At 35.4% G+C, this 17,342-nt stretch overlaps 4 protein-coding genes and 1 long non-coding RNA gene across 5 annotated transcripts; 3 read left to right on the top strand and 2 right to left on the bottom strand.

Moving 5' to 3' along the window:
- Positions 1-4,047: 4,047 nt before the first annotated feature.
- Positions 4,048-6,352, bottom strand: Cchl (Cytochrome c heme lyase). The gene is made up of 4 exons (XM_077444160.1): positions 5,605-6,352; positions 5,304-5,497; positions 4,860-5,221; positions 4,048-4,785 (listed from the first exon to the last, which is right to left on the bottom strand). Exons 2-4 carry the CDS (start codon positions 5,442-5,444, stop codon positions 4,548-4,550), a joined length of 741 nt encoding a protein of 246 aa, XP_077300286.1. The 5' UTR covers positions 5,445-5,497; positions 5,605-6,352; the 3' UTR covers positions 4,048-4,547.
- Positions 6,353-7,238: 886 nt separating this feature from the next.
- On the top strand, positions 7,239-9,263 carry LOC143921055 (uncharacterized). The gene is made up of 3 exons (XR_013261389.1): positions 7,239-7,290; positions 7,371-7,632; positions 8,433-9,263. It is a non-coding gene; the product is annotated as an uncharacterized LOC143921055 (long non-coding RNA).
- LOC143921683 (uncharacterized) lies at positions 8,687-9,147 on the top strand. The gene is made up of 3 exons (XM_077445036.1): positions 8,687-8,769; positions 8,817-8,952; positions 9,052-9,147. The coding sequence occupies exons 1-3, from the start codon at positions 8,687-8,689 to the stop codon at positions 9,145-9,147; spliced, it is 315 nt and encodes a 104-aa protein (XP_077301162.1).
- Positions 9,264-9,406: 143 nt separating the features above from the next.
- LOC143921052 (uncharacterized) lies at positions 9,407-12,358 on the top strand. Its single transcript, XM_077444154.1, has 2 exons — positions 9,407-9,639; positions 9,729-12,358. Exons 1-2 carry the CDS (start codon positions 9,517-9,519, stop codon positions 12,054-12,056), a joined length of 2,451 nt encoding a protein of 816 aa, XP_077300280.1. The 5' UTR covers positions 9,407-9,516; the 3' UTR covers positions 12,057-12,358.
- A 2,561-nt stretch (positions 12,359-14,919) lies between these two features.
- LOC143921054 (uncharacterized) lies at positions 14,920-17,326 on the bottom strand. The gene is made up of 2 exons (XM_077444159.1): positions 17,240-17,326; positions 14,920-15,589 (listed from the first exon to the last, which is right to left on the bottom strand). The coding sequence occupies exon 2, from the start codon at positions 15,319-15,321 to the stop codon at positions 14,998-15,000; it is 324 nt and encodes a 107-aa protein (XP_077300285.1). The 5' UTR covers positions 15,322-15,589; positions 17,240-17,326; the 3' UTR covers positions 14,920-14,997.
- Between the last annotated feature and the right edge of the window lie 16 nt (positions 17,327-17,342).

The following is a 17,342-nucleotide window of genomic DNA, read 5'->3' as shown; positions in this document are numbered from 1 at the left end:
ATATAATGATTATAATTTTATTTAATTTTAATATAATAATAATAGTTTTAATTTTGATATTTAATTTCAATTTTTAAATTTAATTTTTATTTCGATATTTTGTACGCTACTGGTTTTAAAAGTTGGCCTGTGGGCCGTTCGTTGGCTTGGTGCGTACGCACCATCACACACTTCTGCAAACTCCTAACAGTGTACACTCGGTAATTGGACTATTCGCCACATTGGGGTGGTCACAAAGACAATTTTTGCCATGAAAATCGCGAATACACAATATTTGGCACTCAAGTTCTCGTTACTATGATAGCATAGTTACTTGCACCAATTGTCGTGTAACCATCACCAAGCTATCGTTAGTATGATGGACTTTTCGGCTGCCAGATGTTCCGTTATAGAGATTTTAGTGACTTTGTTACGAGTAATTTGTGACCAGTAATCACCGAACCGTACACTCATGTGTACCACTGTTTGTCATTACTCTTCAACATTATACTCATTACATTCACTCATATCAATTCCCACACACATAAAATCCCACAATATTATAGCTGAGAAAAATTCTTCGTTCATGATTTGCGATTAAAAGTGCATCTTAACCATTAACATTAATAAGTTAAATACAGACATTACATATGAAAATATTGAAAGATCGACCAAAAATGTGACAGGAGCTGTAGGAGAGGAAAATTTGGAATTACCCCATAATCGAATATAGATTTCTTATTATAGGACCAACGGAAACGAAGCATTCTGCTTTTGTTTCGTTCGCTCTATTATATTTTCAAGGGGGTTCAATATTTCGTATACGCACGATTTCACCCTTTGAACTGCGTAATTTCTCTCTAAACCCTGGAACTGATGGATTTGACCAAGCATGATATTTGAATCGTGAACGAAAACCTAAATAGGAGAACCCAAAAACGATCGAAAATAGTCCCGGAGTGAAATATAGCGCACCAGATAAATCGGTTACGGTTATTTCTCACCCCCCCCCCCCCCCCCCCCCCCCACGCTCATATATCTATCCGACGAAACTACCCTGTATAAATATAAAGTTAACTTAAAACTATTCTCGTAACAGTGGAACGCTATTGAACGCCAACTTTTAAATAAATACGAGGCGAATGCAACAGGTGTATCACCGTAAGTCTAAAAACATCGACAAATGACGCAAAATTGCGTATATACATATTTCCCTATTGTATTTTATATCATTTCACTTACCAAGGTATCATAAAAATATAAACTTGCACCCAAAATAGACGAGTCATAAATAAAATAAAATAAAAACGTGATCAGGGATTAATACTCAATGGAATAGAGAAGAGATCATAGACAGAGTTTATACGTTCTATGCAAAACTTTACGAGAACAACAACGGTCAATTTCCCGCTCCGGAATCGACACACGGCCAAAGGGTTCCTGCAGTATTGCCTAGCGAAGTAGAGGCCGCGCTAAAAACTGCAAAAAACGGTAAAACCCCAGGGGAAGATAATATTCCCATTGACTTACTAAAATGTGGCGGCCCCCCCCTAATTAATATCTTAGCTAGGCTTTTCAGCAAATGCATCCAGAACCAAGCTATACCAGAAGGATGGAATAACGCAACTATCATTTTAATACACAAAAAAGGCGACAAAAGCGATATCAAGAACTACCGACCCATTAGTTTACTTTCAGCGGTCTACAAGCTCTTCACGAAGGTTATTACAGAAAGGCTGAAGAATATCCTCGACGAGAACCAACCTATAGAGCAGGCAGGGTTTAGGGCAAATTTCAGCACAATGGACCACCTCCAAGTAGTTGGCGAAGTAATCGAGCGCGCCAACGAATATCAACGGCCATTGTGCCTAGGTTTCGTCGATTATGAGAAAGCCTTCGATACAGTTAGTCATAATGCAGTACTTAACGCTCTACAAACACAGGGAGTGCCGGAACCCTATGTGGGACTGTTAGCTGCAATATATAAGAATGCCACAGCTTCGGTTAAAATTTTTTCAGGTACAGATAGATTTAGCATAGGAAAAGGAGTAAGACAAGGAGATACAATCTCGCCCAAGTTATTCAATGCGGTGCTTGAGGGAGTTTTCAGGAACTTGGATTGGGATACAGCCGGAGTAAGCATCAATGGTCGCTTTTTGAGTCACCTTCGGTTCGCAGACGATATAGTTTTAGTAGCTCGTGATTCAGCTGACCTACTTATCAGACTAACACAGCTGGACAGGGAAAGTAGAAAAGTAGGATTAAAAATTAACGTAGATAAGACTAAACTAATGTTCAATAGTTATTGCATGCCTGATAGCATCCCCTTAGATGATAAACCAGTAGAAGTAGTAAATAATTATTTATATTTAGGTCAAATAATTGACATGTCTGGTAGTAAAAATGAAGAGATAAAGAGACGTATGAAATTAGGATGGAGTGCATTTGGACGGATGAATGCTGTTTTTAAATCAAAAATGCCACTCTGCCTGAAGAAAAGGATCTTTGATCAATGCGTTTTGGCAGTGATGACGTATGGATGTGAAACTTGGACACTGAACGCCAAGATGCTAAATAAAATCCAATGCACTCAAAGAAGTATGGAACGCTGTATGCTTGGCATAACGAGGAAAGACAGAAAGCGGAACACGTGGGTGAGAAATATGACAAGGGTAGTGGACATAGTGGATAGAGTGAAGAGATTGAAATGGCAATGGGCGGGTCACGTAGCTAGGAGGATGGACGAAAGGTGGACAAAAGAAGTGCTTGAATGGTACCCGAGAGAAGGCAAAAGAGTAAAAGGAAGACCGCAAGGAAGATGGGTGAACGAAATTAGGAAAATGTGTGGAATGAGATGGATGAGTGTTGCGCAAAACAGAGACGAGTGGAAGCGTGTTGGAGAGGCCTTCATCCAGCAGTGGATGGCGAATGGCTGTAAATGATGATGATGACATAGCGAGCAGTATGGCTCGGTGGTTGCATTTATGTTTCGTAGCGAGAGGTTACCGGGTTCGATCCCGTGCTAATTTTTAATACTGCTGATCAGACTTGGATATTTGTGACTCCAAGTCGATCGTTTCTTATCAGAGTTTGCCAATTTATCTGGTTTCATTGCTGAAACGGTTCCTCCATCAAATTGACTAAAACCATCCTACCCGCTATCCGCTGTCGCAAATATCTGAATTTGATTTATGTACAATATGTAAAAATTTATGTGCAAATCTAAAACAATAGATGTCTCTATGGATTCATTAATTAATTATTAATTTCGTGTTATTCAGCCTCTCGAAATACAGCTATTTATGGAATAAAAATGTTGCAATGTTTATAATTAATTGTCTAGGAAGGCGCATTGGGGTCTACCAGTTAGGCCTTCCTGGTATACATATATCTATGTAAAATAAAATGTCTAGCTTTTTATTGATACTTCGTTTTTTTAGATTAATTGGAAGGGTCGTTAGAAATATTAACCAAAATGGTGTGAAGCTTCATAATGCCTTTGTTTGATTCCACAGCTTGATTCTCTAGGGCAGAAGGTTTTGGCTTTATATACATACATACATACATAGCTTATCCAAAACACATAGAAATCTGAAAAAATATTTTGTAGTAGAGTATTTATGAACTTATTGCTTTTAAGAAAATTTAAGACCGGCCAAAATAATCTAAATAAATGAGTGAAAACAGTAACTGTTATAACGGATTAGCCTGTGAGTTGTGAAAGAGCGGTAGAAAGACTTGTTTGAATAGCTAGCTGTCATCATTTCAATCTGACACAAGATTCCGATGTAATTTTTAATGAGTTCGTTAATGATCAAACTCCTTTAGCTTCATGTCGGAGACATTAACTTACTTCAATGTTAGCTAAACCTTGTATGTCGGTAAGATATCAAAGCGACCTGAAGAGTGAAAGTGGTTCAAAATCAGATCACAATTTTTTGACTGGCAGGAATGTCACTGAACTAACAGAATGAAGCTAATAAAAAGCTTGTAAAAAAGTATAAATGTACTTAAGTATCCTACTAGAGTACTGAGTAGTGTAAAAAAGACTGGAATAAATCAAAAAATAAACAAACTATACATCTAAAAATTTTATTGATACAATGATAAATAACTTAACAATTCTACTTAAAATTATTCAACGTTTTGTGCCAAAATAACACACATTTAACATAAAGCATAACAATATGCTTTCAAAAATCGTGTTATTGAAACATGAAAGTGTATTACTACCGATAATAACATACACATACAATCAAATGTATTATTTTTCCGTATGTGAAACTACACGCAGACAATAGTCCAAAATTTAACATACAATTTTTCATTCTATATACGTATAATTTTTCAAATGTACGACAGCTACAAATTTTGTAAGAATCCTCCTAATATGGCAATTCATAAAAGATACACTAATTAAATCAACATTTAAAATGAAATGCTTTAACAAATGCACATCGAAACAAAACAAAGAGTTTAATTTGATTCCCGAAATCAATACATGATATTTACATCATCCTTATCGTCGGACATTTACATAGATAACATTAACAGAGCGTCAAAACGAGCTAGCTCTGCGTAGCTTGCGTCGAATCTTTGCTGAAATATTCATATTTGTAACGCATGTACATGACTTTCATCCGATCCCACCAATTGTCGAACGAGTCCAAAGCCGGTCTCACGTCGAGGAGAGCAAACTGGTGCGACTTATCCACATCGCCTCCATCGTAATAGTCGATGACGTACCGAACATCCTTACCACATCGATCGACGATCCAGTCGTGTCTATCGAACGGCAATTCGTACCTAAAAACACAAACGATACATGAGATTGCAGCTAAAATTACAATTTGAAATATGATACGACAACAAGTAAGCACCCCATGAGTTGCCGCATGCGTGCTCTCGGACTGTACTGTGTGGCCTTTCCTCCGAAGCTTTTCAATCTCGGATTTAAACAGTCTCGTGCATGGAGAGCCTCCCATTTCAACACCTCTTTCCAAGCCTGTTCGTTATTAGCATTGTGAATTTTGATTATATCGTCCATGTCCTTTTGATGGATCTGATCGTCCTTCCAACGCCAGCCTTTACGGAGCATAGCATTCCAGAACATCTGCTGACTGGGATATACCCAAAACTCGCTGGTGCCGTCTGGCATGGCACGAGGGATGGATGATACTTGCCGATCGGTCGGAAGAGAGAACGGTTGATCCGGAGCCGGTTGCTGGTTGGCAGGTGGCATCTAAACGTATACATGTTTTTTAGTATTTCTATATAGGAAATGTTTCATATGTTATATGTATGTATGTATGGAGTTGGGTTACCATGTTGTAAGGGTTGATATCGTCCTTATCATGTTTGACGGGACACTCTCCGACGGAGGCTGGCTTGGGAGCAGGTGGGGGCTGCTTTTGGTGCATGGGGCACTCGGGGGGCGGCGCCTCAGCGCTCACACTATTGCCCATTGCTAGCTTAGGTTAGGTCAGGTTATGTCTAATTATATAAGATACCGTCTCGGCTGAAAGTCGTTTCAATATCAAGATTAGTTTAAAGAATGCTCGTTTTAATTTATAGAATATGCTATGGATGTAAATTGAGATGGAAAAACGAAAAAATTTCACTTACCCAGGACGACAAAAGTCAACTGCTGATACAATACTACAACTGCATGTAAATTTTGTCAGTGCTGCCAGCTTGATTTTCTTCGCTGGCTGTCAATTAAATTATGGACTCAATAATTCGAAATTAGAAAAATTCGTGTTCGATATTATTACGGTTCGGTGATTACTAGTCAAATGTGAACCTGTCACAGGACAACTGGTCGCTCTAAATCGGTCACTCGTGATCATCCGTCACGCTAAAACTGGTCACGAGAAAACTAGTCACACGCTAAAACTGGTCACGAGAAAACTGGTCACATCCAAAAATTTAAAATTAGTCACACAAACAAAAATATTCTCAAATACTTTTTATTTACGAAATTTTTATTACTATCGACTAGACATATGTTCGAGCCAAAGGCCCTCGTGGCCGTTGTTTGTGGTCTTCGCGAGGAGTTCGCGGGCATCTGTCAGCTCATCTGACGCTCGCATCCGCATCCGAGAAGGTTGGCAGTCGCTTTTGCGTTCATTTCACTTTGACAGTTCGAATGTCAAATCACTAATCTTAATTCTATGAAAACACTGATTGTGTACTAGCACTAAGAGGATCCTTTATTTATGTTCACTTGTTACAATAGTAATTATATGTAAAAAAGAAGGTCTTTTTCGTTTCTCAGCTTCCGAGCCAATGGGACGTTGCCAGATATTCATTCTGCATGTTTGTACAAGAGCAATGATTATGCCATCGTCTTCATCTTTAATATGGACGGTATCTAAAAGTGAATTCGTCATTTTATAATGAACTTGTTACATCTCATCTACACAAATAAACCGTCGGTAACATTATTTGTTTATCTTTGTTACACTGTAAAACATTTTCTATATGTCATGTATATATTATAATATATATTCATTGTAAATAGGTTTTCGAGCTATTTTTCCTATTATGCTGTAGATTTACATTAGAATAATATAATACTATGATTACTAACCAAATAAATTAAAATTGTAAAATAGAAAATGATCAGTAGATCAGAAGCTATTGAAATAGATATAAGATGTATTGTGAACATAATTTCGTAATAATAAAAAGCATTTAAAAATCAAATTTTATCTTTATACAGAGAGTAAATTTTTGTTACTGATAACTCTGATGACAAATATTTTCTGTGCGGTGCACTTTCACGTGAATAGTGACTCTTAAACATAATAAAACTGTTAATATGCATTTTTTCGATGTTGGATGGCTTACTGCATCCCCACAGTTGTATGCCATATGTCCATATTGGCTTCACGATTGCCTGGTATATCAGTTTTTTGGAGTGTAGGTCTAATTTGGAGTGTCTTCCTATGAGCCAGTGCATTTCTCTTTGTTTCATTCGAATCTGTTCTATTTTTTTTAATATGATCACTCCACGTAAGCCTTGAGTCAAGATGCAGTCCTAAATATTTGTGCAAATGTGACCTGCATTGATTTTAGCTCGTTGAGTTTCATCTTCCAATGCTTGGTCCATTTGCTGATCTTATCCAGTGCACGCTGCAGGCGTTCAAATGCTTCCGCTTGCGACTCGCTCGATGACATAATGACTGTGTCATCTGAAAATGTTCCAATGAATGTCTCTTCGCTTGTCGGGATGTCAGCAGTGTATATCAGGTACAGTATAGTCCCTATCACGCTTCCCTGTGGTACTCCTGCAGAGGCTGTGAAAAAGTTAGAGAATGCCTCCTCACGAGCAATTCTGAATTTGCGTCCGGATAAGTATGATTCCAGTAATTTGACATAATTTCCAGGTAGTGACTTGCTGATTTTGTGGATAAGTCCTTCGTGCCATACCCTGTCGAAGGCCTGTGAGACATCAAGAAATACAGCCGGACAATACTTTTTTTCTTCTAATGATTGCTCTATTTTTTGAAATAACATGGTGCACTTGATCGATGGTAGAATGTTTCGACCTAAAGCCAAATTGGAAGTCGGGAACATCGATTAAGGGCTCGAGTCATTTTAATAATAGTTTTTCAAATAGCTTAGAGATCGCAGGCAACAAGGATATTGGTATGTATAGAAGGTTGTTTCCTTTACCAGGAGTTATAAGTCGTGATCCCCAAGCTGTATGTTTAACGTTGTAGTCTCCTCCAATAATAAATCTTGGCCCAAGGGAATTAAATATATTTATAAATTGCTATTCTGTGATGGTATGCTTTGGAGGACAATATGCTGCAGCAATATTTAAGTCAGCATTGCCATATTTAATTGTGATGATAGTAGCTTGCATGAATGGTTCTCTGATATATTTTCGTTCGAAGTGCTGGATATTTTTTTTGATTAAATGGCAGTACCACCGCGAGCTCGTTCACTAGGATGTGTTGTCCAATAAGCTGAGTATCCATTTATATTTATATAACTTTTTTGTGAAAAGCGTGTTTCTGATATTAGTGCTAGATCGATGTTGTTTGTCTTTAAAAACACTTCAAGTTCATGGACTCTCTGATTGATTCCATTTGCATTCCATGTAATATGCGTAGGGAATTATCTGTCATTTTTATTACTATGTTTACTTTGTGATTTCGAATGATTTTCAATTTTTTCCACTCTGGTTATGGGCCAGTTGAATTGTTGTTTTATTTAAGTTTGAAAGTCACATAGCAACTGCATCATGTCACCGATGGTAGGTTCAATTAATTTTTTTTTCTGCCCGATATCTTGTTTGCTTTTGTCTTCTTGGGACTTAGTTGCTTCACTATATGTTTTGTCCGCAGTTGTTTGTTTATCAACAACTTCAATTTGATTTTGTTCTACGCGTTGCGGTACTGTTAACTTTTTGGGTTATGATGCTTTTATTTTTTTTTTTATAGACCTCACACCCCCTGTAGCTAGCTGGATGTCCTTGCTGGCCGCACAGGGCACAAGTTGGGGGAACATTTTTCTGCTTATTGCATTTTGTTGTGTGATAGTAATGAAAATCTCCTGAAGCTTCAAGGAAGCAATATCAGTCTTATTAAAGCCAAAGGCATTACTGAGCTTTATCAACAAACTCAAATTATTTAAAAATAATCTTCGTCGGCGAGAACTTCATCATTTTCCTTCGTTACAACAATTAAAAGAAGATATGCTCAAAGATTCTGATTTGGAAACATACTGTAGCCACATTGACGCCCTTATCGAAGATATGATAATACGATTCAAAGACTTGTATTAACTTTTAATACCAGATTGGATAATTAATCCATTTTTATCAGATGTGTCAGTCAAAATTTAAAAAAGCAGTTTATTGAGCTACAAAATGACTGTGAAGCTAAAATAGTATTCAATCAACGTGATTATAATGTTTTTTGGGTCCATTTTCGCCATCGATACCCTCTTCTGTGGAAAGAGGTAAAATTACCCATCGTAGCATTTCCTTCATCATATTTAGTAGAAAAGGGCTTTAGCGCAGTAACGCATATATTAAAAAAATCCCGAAATCGATTACAGATAAGCCAAAGAGGAGATTTGAGACTGTATTTAACTAAACTTGAACCTAATTTTACGAAAATAGCGCAGTCACATGAGGCTCAAGGATCTCATTAATTTTTTTTTTAATAAAAAATTCACATCCATTGAATTATTTACTTTTAAATTGAAATAACATTATAATGTATGTAATGTTAATATGACATAAATGGCAATTAATACATAATGTTTATAAAAATAATCATGTTTTTTATTTGTAAAGAAAATCATTGCATGAAATACATACATAGAAAATAGAGTAATTTTTTGTGTGGGGGGGGCACTGGATAATTTTACTATGGTAGAGGGGGCGATTCTTTCAATAGGGTTAAGAAACACTGCTCTAGTGTTAACGCTGTCGTATAACTAGTACCAAATTTAGACCACAAAACAATTGCAAGGCGAAGGCAAGTCGATCTGGTTGCGTCAGAGTTCAAAACAGGGACGATGGAGTGCAGGCTTTGTCTTGGACCAGCTCCGGCCGAATCTTCCGTCTCCATCTTCAGCTCCACACCAGATCCTCATCCAGAGCGTCTGGAGCAACGCATTCGGACCTGCTGTCAAATTCAGGTCGGCGCTGCTTATGGGTTATAATATTCAGGTTATAATTATTGTGGTTAACTCTTCTCACCGCTCGATCCTACTTTTTTCATCTGCAGGTTAAAAGAAGCGATGGATTGCCAGACACGGTGTGTCTTTCGTGTAAAACCAATCTGGAATTATTGATCAGCTTTCGAAAGGCTTGTTTTCGAAGCAACGAAAAGTCCCTACTGAGCTTAGATGATTGCTTGAAGATCAAGACTGAAGAAGTTTTATTGGAAGATGTAATATGGGACGATGAGCCTTCACTATCAACAATTCACCGAAAGAATAGTGAAATTTGTTTAAAGCCATTTCCCAATATATCCGAACTTGTGCTACACAAAATATCACATACTGGAGAAAACCTGTTCAAATGCGATATTTGTTTAAAATCGTTTATTCGAAAAAGTACACTTGTCAAACATTTAAGAACTCACACGGGGGAAAAGCCTTACAAGTGTAAAATTTGTCTAAAATCATTTTCTGATAAATCTAACCTCAAGAAACATAAAGAATTGCATGCTGGGATAAAACCACACAAATGTGACATTTGTTTAAAGTCATTTGCTTACAAATCACAACTCGAGAAACATAAAAATATGCATTCGGGGATAAAACTACACGAATGTGAAATTTGTCTAAAATCATTTTCTCAAAAATCTAGTCTCAACCAACATAAAAAATTGCATGCTGGGATAAAACCACACAAATGTAACATTTGTTTAAAATCATTTTCTAATATATCTAACCTCAAACAACATAAAAATTCGCATGCTGGGATAAAACCACACAAATGTGACATTTGTTTAAAATCATTTTCTCAAAAATCTTACCTCGAGGTACATAAAAAAATGCATGCTGGGATAAAACCACACAAATGTGACATTTGTTTAAAGTCATTTTCTCACAAATGTAGCCTCGAGGAACATAAAAAAATGCATGCTGGGATAAAACTACACAAATGTGACATTTGTTTAAAATCATTTTCTCAAAAATCTAACCTCGAGGTACATAAAAAAATACATGCTGGGATAAAACCACACAAATGTGACATTTGTTTAAAATCATTTTCTCAAAAATATTACCTCGAGGTACATAAAAAAATACATGCTGGGATAAAACCACACAAATGTGACATTTGTTTAAAATCATTTTCTGATATACCTAACCTCAAACAACATAAAAATTCGCATGCTGGGATCAAACCACACAAATGTGACATTTGTTTAAAGTCATTTTCTAAAAAATCTTACCTCGAGGAACATAAAAATATGCATGCTGGGATAAAACTACACAAATGTGACATTTGTTTAAAATCATTTTCTCAAAAATATTACCTCGAGGTACATAAAAAAATGCATGCTGAGATAAAACCACACAAATGTGACATTTGTCTAAAATCATTTTCTAGTAAATGTAACCTTAGGAAACATAAAAAATTGCATGCTGGGATAAAACCACACAAATGTGACATTTGTTTAAAATCATTTTCTCAAAAATCTTACCTCGAGGCACATAAAAAAATGCATGCTGGGATAAAACCACACAAATGTGACATTTGTTTAAAATCATATGTTCGTAAAAATGATCTTGTGTCACATTTGAGATATCACACGGGGGAAAAGCCTTACACGTGTGAAATTTGTCTAAAACCATTTACTCAAAAATCTGGTCTCGAGAAACATAAAACATTGCATGCTGGGATAAAACCACACAAATGTGACATTTGTCTAAAATCATTTTCTAGTAAATCTAACCTTAGGAAACATAAAAAATTGCATGCAGGGATAAAACCACACAAATGTGACATTTGTTTAAAATCATTTTCTCTTAAATATTACCTCGAGGAACATAAAAAAATGCATGCTGGGATAAAACCACACAAATGTGACATTTGTCTAAAATCATTTTCTAATAAATCTAACCTTAGGAAACATAAAAAATTGCATGCTGGGATAAAACCACACAAATGTGACATTTGTTTAAAATCATTTTCTCAAAAATCTTACTTCGAGGTACATAAAAAAATGCATGCTGGGATAAAACCACACAAATGTGACATTTGTTTAAAATCATTTTCTCAAAAATCTTACTTCGAGGTACATAAAAAAATGCATGCTGGGATAAAACCACACAAATGTGACATTTGTTTAAAATCATATGTTCGTAAAAATGATCTTGTGTCACATTTGAGATATCACACGGGGGAAAAGCCTTACAAGTGTGAAATTTGTCTAAAACCATTTACTCAAAAATCTGGTCTCGAGAAACATAAAACATTGCATGCTGGGATACTACACAAATGTGACATTTGTTTAAAATCATTTATTCGAAAAGATACACTTGTCAAACATTTAAGAACTCACACGGGTGAAAAGCCTTACAAGTGTGAAATTTGTTTATAGTCATTTTCTCTAAAATCTACCCTCAAGACACATAAAAAATTGCATGCTGGGATAAAACCACACAAATGTGACATTTGTTTAAAATCATTTTCTCAAAATTCTAACCTCAAGAATCATAAAAAATTGCATTCTGGGATAAATATAAATTTTTTTTTATAAATACTGTTCAAATTTCATATGTATGTATTAAAGAAATTCTTGTCGTTATTAAATCTATCGCGTTACAGACAGATTTAAGAAACATTTAAGTACATACATATGTATGCTGTCATTTCATATACTTATGTACTGAATAGCCGATTAAGAATAAAAAAATAATTCAGATGTTCAATGAAAATGTTTGTATTGAAAGAATGCAATGAAATGAATTACAGGGTATTGAATATTTTGGTATCAGTCCGGTGATAAACTAATACCAATTATATGTATGTAACATGGACGAATTGGTGACTAAAATAATTTATCTCATTAACATTTCGTTCTCCGTCTACTGAAATAAAAAGTTTCTAATATCATACATTAAAGAAATCCTTGTCGTTATTAAATCTATCGTGTTACGGACAGATCTAAGAAACATTATGAATAATCATCTTTAATATGGACGGTATCTAAAAGTGAATTCGTCATTTTATTATGAACTTGTTACATCTCATCTACATAAATAAATCGTCGGTAACATTATTTGTTTATCTTTGTTACATTGTATAACATTTTCTATATGTCATCTATGTATATATTATTATATATATATATATATATATATATATATATATATATATATATATATATATATATATATATATATATATATATATATATATTCAAGAATATGTTTATGTATAATGTGTTGAAAACATAATAAATCATTGTATTTACTGTGCATAAAAAGTTTTTTTTTAATTTTGTCCCTGAAATTTAGATTTAGGTATATATTTTAGAATTTATTTGAAACTAAATATGTCATACAATTATAATTTAGTAGCCACTATTGTCAACGATGTTCTTACAGGTTTTTTTTTTTATGTATTTGAACCGCTCCATAAGATACATTTCATGTTGAAGTTAAATTATGATACAATAAAGTGTCGTATAAAGAACTGCAATGTGTAATCGGTAAAAAAATGTGATCCAATCATAGAGCTTATATGTAAATAAACATTCTTAAAATAATAATAAAATCAAATAATTATTTTAAATCGATCGTCTTTTAATGAACCACATAAAAATATACTTGTAGACTACTTAATTTCCTGATTTTTTCATAACCTTACGTTTTGAGCCTTCATCTTAGAATCAGTAAACTTCATTATTTTTTCACTTTGTTTTTTTTTATATCCGAGATCGTTGACTTTCCAACACCATATTTATCTGACAAAAAACGTCCTAAGACCGTTTTTTAAAGCATTGATTTTTGATCTAATTTGTCTTTTAATGATAATACTACGCGTTTTCTTTTCCATATTGGTAATATTAAAATTCAATGTTGTAATCGCAATTAGAGGTTGTGATTTCTCGACTATTTTTGTTTCTCGAGGTTCGAGAATCTCATTTTCTCGGAATATTTGTATCTCGAGAAATCGATATTTTCTTTTTTGTTTCTCGAGAGTTCTCGAGATTTTTTTTTAACATAGTGAATCGATTTTTTTAGCATATAAAATCGAAAACATACAAAAAGCAGAAGACTACATATGTATTATATTAGGGGTTTATAACTTTACTAAGGAAATGACGATAGAAAGATATAGAGAGATACAATAGAATATTGAATGAAAAAAAAGGAAAATTATATTTAAAAAAATATTATAAAATAAGGCATGAAAAGAAAAATATACAATAGAAATTTAAAATAGTAAAAATAACAGTCGCCCGGCTTTGGCCGTGTTTTTGTGACCAAAAGATAACATACAATAGGGCCAACCCTAACCTAATCTAACCCTTAAATAATACCAATCCTAATGGTCCGTACGCACCAAACCAACGACGATTTTGGGCCAACTTTTAAAACCAGTAGCGTACAAAATATCGAAATAAAAATGAAATTAAATATCAAAATTAAGTTAACGAGCGAGATTGAGCTAAAATTAGATCATCGTTGATGTTTTGAATTACGACGATACGCATTACAACCAGAGAAATATTATAATTACGAGCGAAAAAAACCTTGTTATTGTTTCTTATAAGTCGTCACGATATACTACTGTGTTTCGCCGTCGATGAAATATTTAACAAAAAAAAATGTCGGTGATTTGTCAAAGGGTTTTTTTTTTCTTTCATCGAAATAAAATTAATAATCACACATTAAATATCACATAATTATCCGATAAATTTTACCTCTGAGATGGATTTAATTATTTGATTTATTTCGACGAGAGAAACAATTGAAGACATTATCCGATAAAATTTACCTCTGAAATGATTTAATTAATTGATTTATTTCGACGAGAGAAACAATTGAAGACTAAAAAAAATTCGATTGATAGACCGACAACGCTCCGGATTGCGATCATCGCTCGGTCACCCATACTAATACATCAGATATTCTCAGTAACTGCGCATTACGGGGAAGTAAAAATAATAATTCTGTGGCGGCTCGCTTATACGACATGGTCGAGTTTGGTTGCCTTCCTGCGAGTGGGAACCAACTCGGCTGGGTTCGGAGAGCCACTACTCACTCTGCCTTTAGCTGTCATATAATAAACACGTGCATTAACACGCCAGTCGTCTCAATCGTTCATCCTCCATAATCCCCGACATCGAGCCACGTAGCCTCGATCAATTTCAACATGCCGCTCATCACTGCCTCGCCGAGCCAGGCGGGAAAGCTACCAGCCGCGCCGCCATCGCCATCAACACGCGTCGCGGCCCGCGGGTGACAATAAACGAGCAGACACGGCTACCTACCTACCGACTGGAGTCCAGCCACAACGTCGATGACAGGTGCTTAAAAAAATGGGGGAGCGAATGAGACGACGATCTTGACAGCTGGATGTGGAGTCATGCGCGATCCAGTACACATAGAACGGTCATCCAGCACCACAAGATTCATCACACACCACCTCAGCACCATCATCATCATCATCATCAAGGCCCCGTCCGTCCCCACGAGCGTCGTCACGCCGAGACGGGCGGTAGCGCTACAACACCTCCACGAGCCACAACGACTCACGGTCCAGCTCGGAGTATCATCAACCACATCGATGCCCCTGCCGCCCCCGCCGCCCCACCAACCGACATCAGCCTCGGAAGAGCGGCGCCGCCGCAGCATCGCATCGGCGCGACCATCGGACCAGCCACCGTCCTGCTCGCGACGTCACCGCCCTCGAATGTACCGACCATTCAGGGCGGTACACCTACACAGCGGATGACCCACGTCAACAATTTTTTTCTCCCCACTCAATAATTTTTTTTCTCTTTTTGTAACAATAATTTTTTTCTTTTGTAAAATTTGTTTCTTTGTAATTTTGGTATCGCTGATGCTGGGGGGGGGGAGTGATGTGGCGGCTCGCTTATACGACATGGTCGAGTTTGGTTGCCTTCTTGCGAGTGGGAACCAACTCGGCTGGGTTCGGAGAGCCACTACTCACTCTGCCTTTAGCTGTCATATAATAAACACGTGCATTAACATGTCAGTCGTCTCATTCGTTCATCCTCCATAATTCTTTGATTTTTTTTCGATCTTTGTGCGTATCTTCGTAAGTCAAAACATCTTCGACAAACAAAAGTCGAGGATTACCTGTATGTGATTGTTGATGATCTAATTTTAGGTCAATCTCGAAAATTTATTTAAATTGGGCATGTTCTGTTTTAACTTTCAATATTTAATTTTAATTTTAATATATTGATTATAATTTTATTTTGATATTTGAAACTTAATTTTAATATAATAATAATAGTTTTAATTTTGATATTTAATTTCAATTTTTAAATTTAATTTTTATTTCGATATTTTGTACGCTACTGGTTTTATCCTGCTGGTTAAAACGTTGGACCAAAATCGTCGTTGGTTTGGTCCGTACGCAGCATAACAACCTAATCTTAAATTAATAAAACTGTGGCGGCTCGCTTATACGACATGGTCGAGTTTGGTTGCCTTCCTGCGAGTGGGAACCAACTCGGCTGGGTTCGGAGAGCTACTACTCACTCTGTCTTCAGCTGTCATATAATAAACACGTGCATTAACATGCCAGTCGTCTCATTCGTTCATCCTCCATAAAACCAACCCTGAAAATGTAACTGGTTATGTTTTCACTGAAATGTCAGTGAAAATATATTTTCACTGCTGATATAATTTCATTGTGATATATATATACATGTGTAACTTAAATATGGTGCGATTTCGCTGTAACATGTGCATATGTACATACATTTTCATTTTTTTTTTTTATTTAATTTACACCAAGAAGGCCTAACAGGTAAACCCAATGCGCCTTCCTGGCCAAATACAATTATATAAACATATATGTACACCATCCATATATTTTGGATATACTTACACGTATACACAAATACACATACATACATACATACATAAATATAAAAATACACATATATACATACACATACATACACACCTACACATAAATATATATATATATATATATATATATATATATATATATATATATATATATATATATATATATATATATATAAATATATAAATATATATATAAATATATATATATATATATATATATATATATATATATATATATATATATATATATATATATATATATATACATATACACATAAACATACACATACAATACATACATCCATATACATACAAACATTATACATGAATATACACATAAATACACATAAATAAAGATAAATTACTCATATATATAAAAATAAAAAATAGCATACATATATAAATATAGATAAAACCAACATACATACACATTATGCTAAATAATAAAATTACAAAATGAAAACTTGAAACTTGTCAATGCTTATCGGAAGACAATAATTTGAGTGTGACCAAATAACGAGTGAATCTAAATCGCTCTGCAGCAGTAGAGCATCGGAAGAAGATTCAACGCACCTAACTCCTCGTACGAACGAACTCCAACCACACAAATTATTGTCACAACTCCAACCACAACCAACGGCCACGAGGGCTTTTGGCTCGAACATATTGTGGCGGCTCGCTATACGACATGGTCGAGTTTGGTCACCTTCCTGCGAGTGGGGACCAACTCGATTGTGTTCGGAGCTAGCTACTCACTCTGCCTTCAGATGTCATAAATAAAACACGTGCATTAACATGCCAGTCATCTC

The sequence above is a fragment of the Arctopsyche grandis genome, chromosome 13 (assembly GCF_051622035.1).
Source record: "Arctopsyche grandis isolate Sample6627 chromosome 13, ASM5162203v2, whole genome shotgun sequence".
NCBI lineage: Eukaryota > Metazoa > Arthropoda > Insecta > Trichoptera > Hydropsychidae > Arctopsyche > Arctopsyche grandis.
Note: the sequence above shows the minus strand (reverse complement) of the source record. Positions and strands in the feature narration are given on the sequence as shown.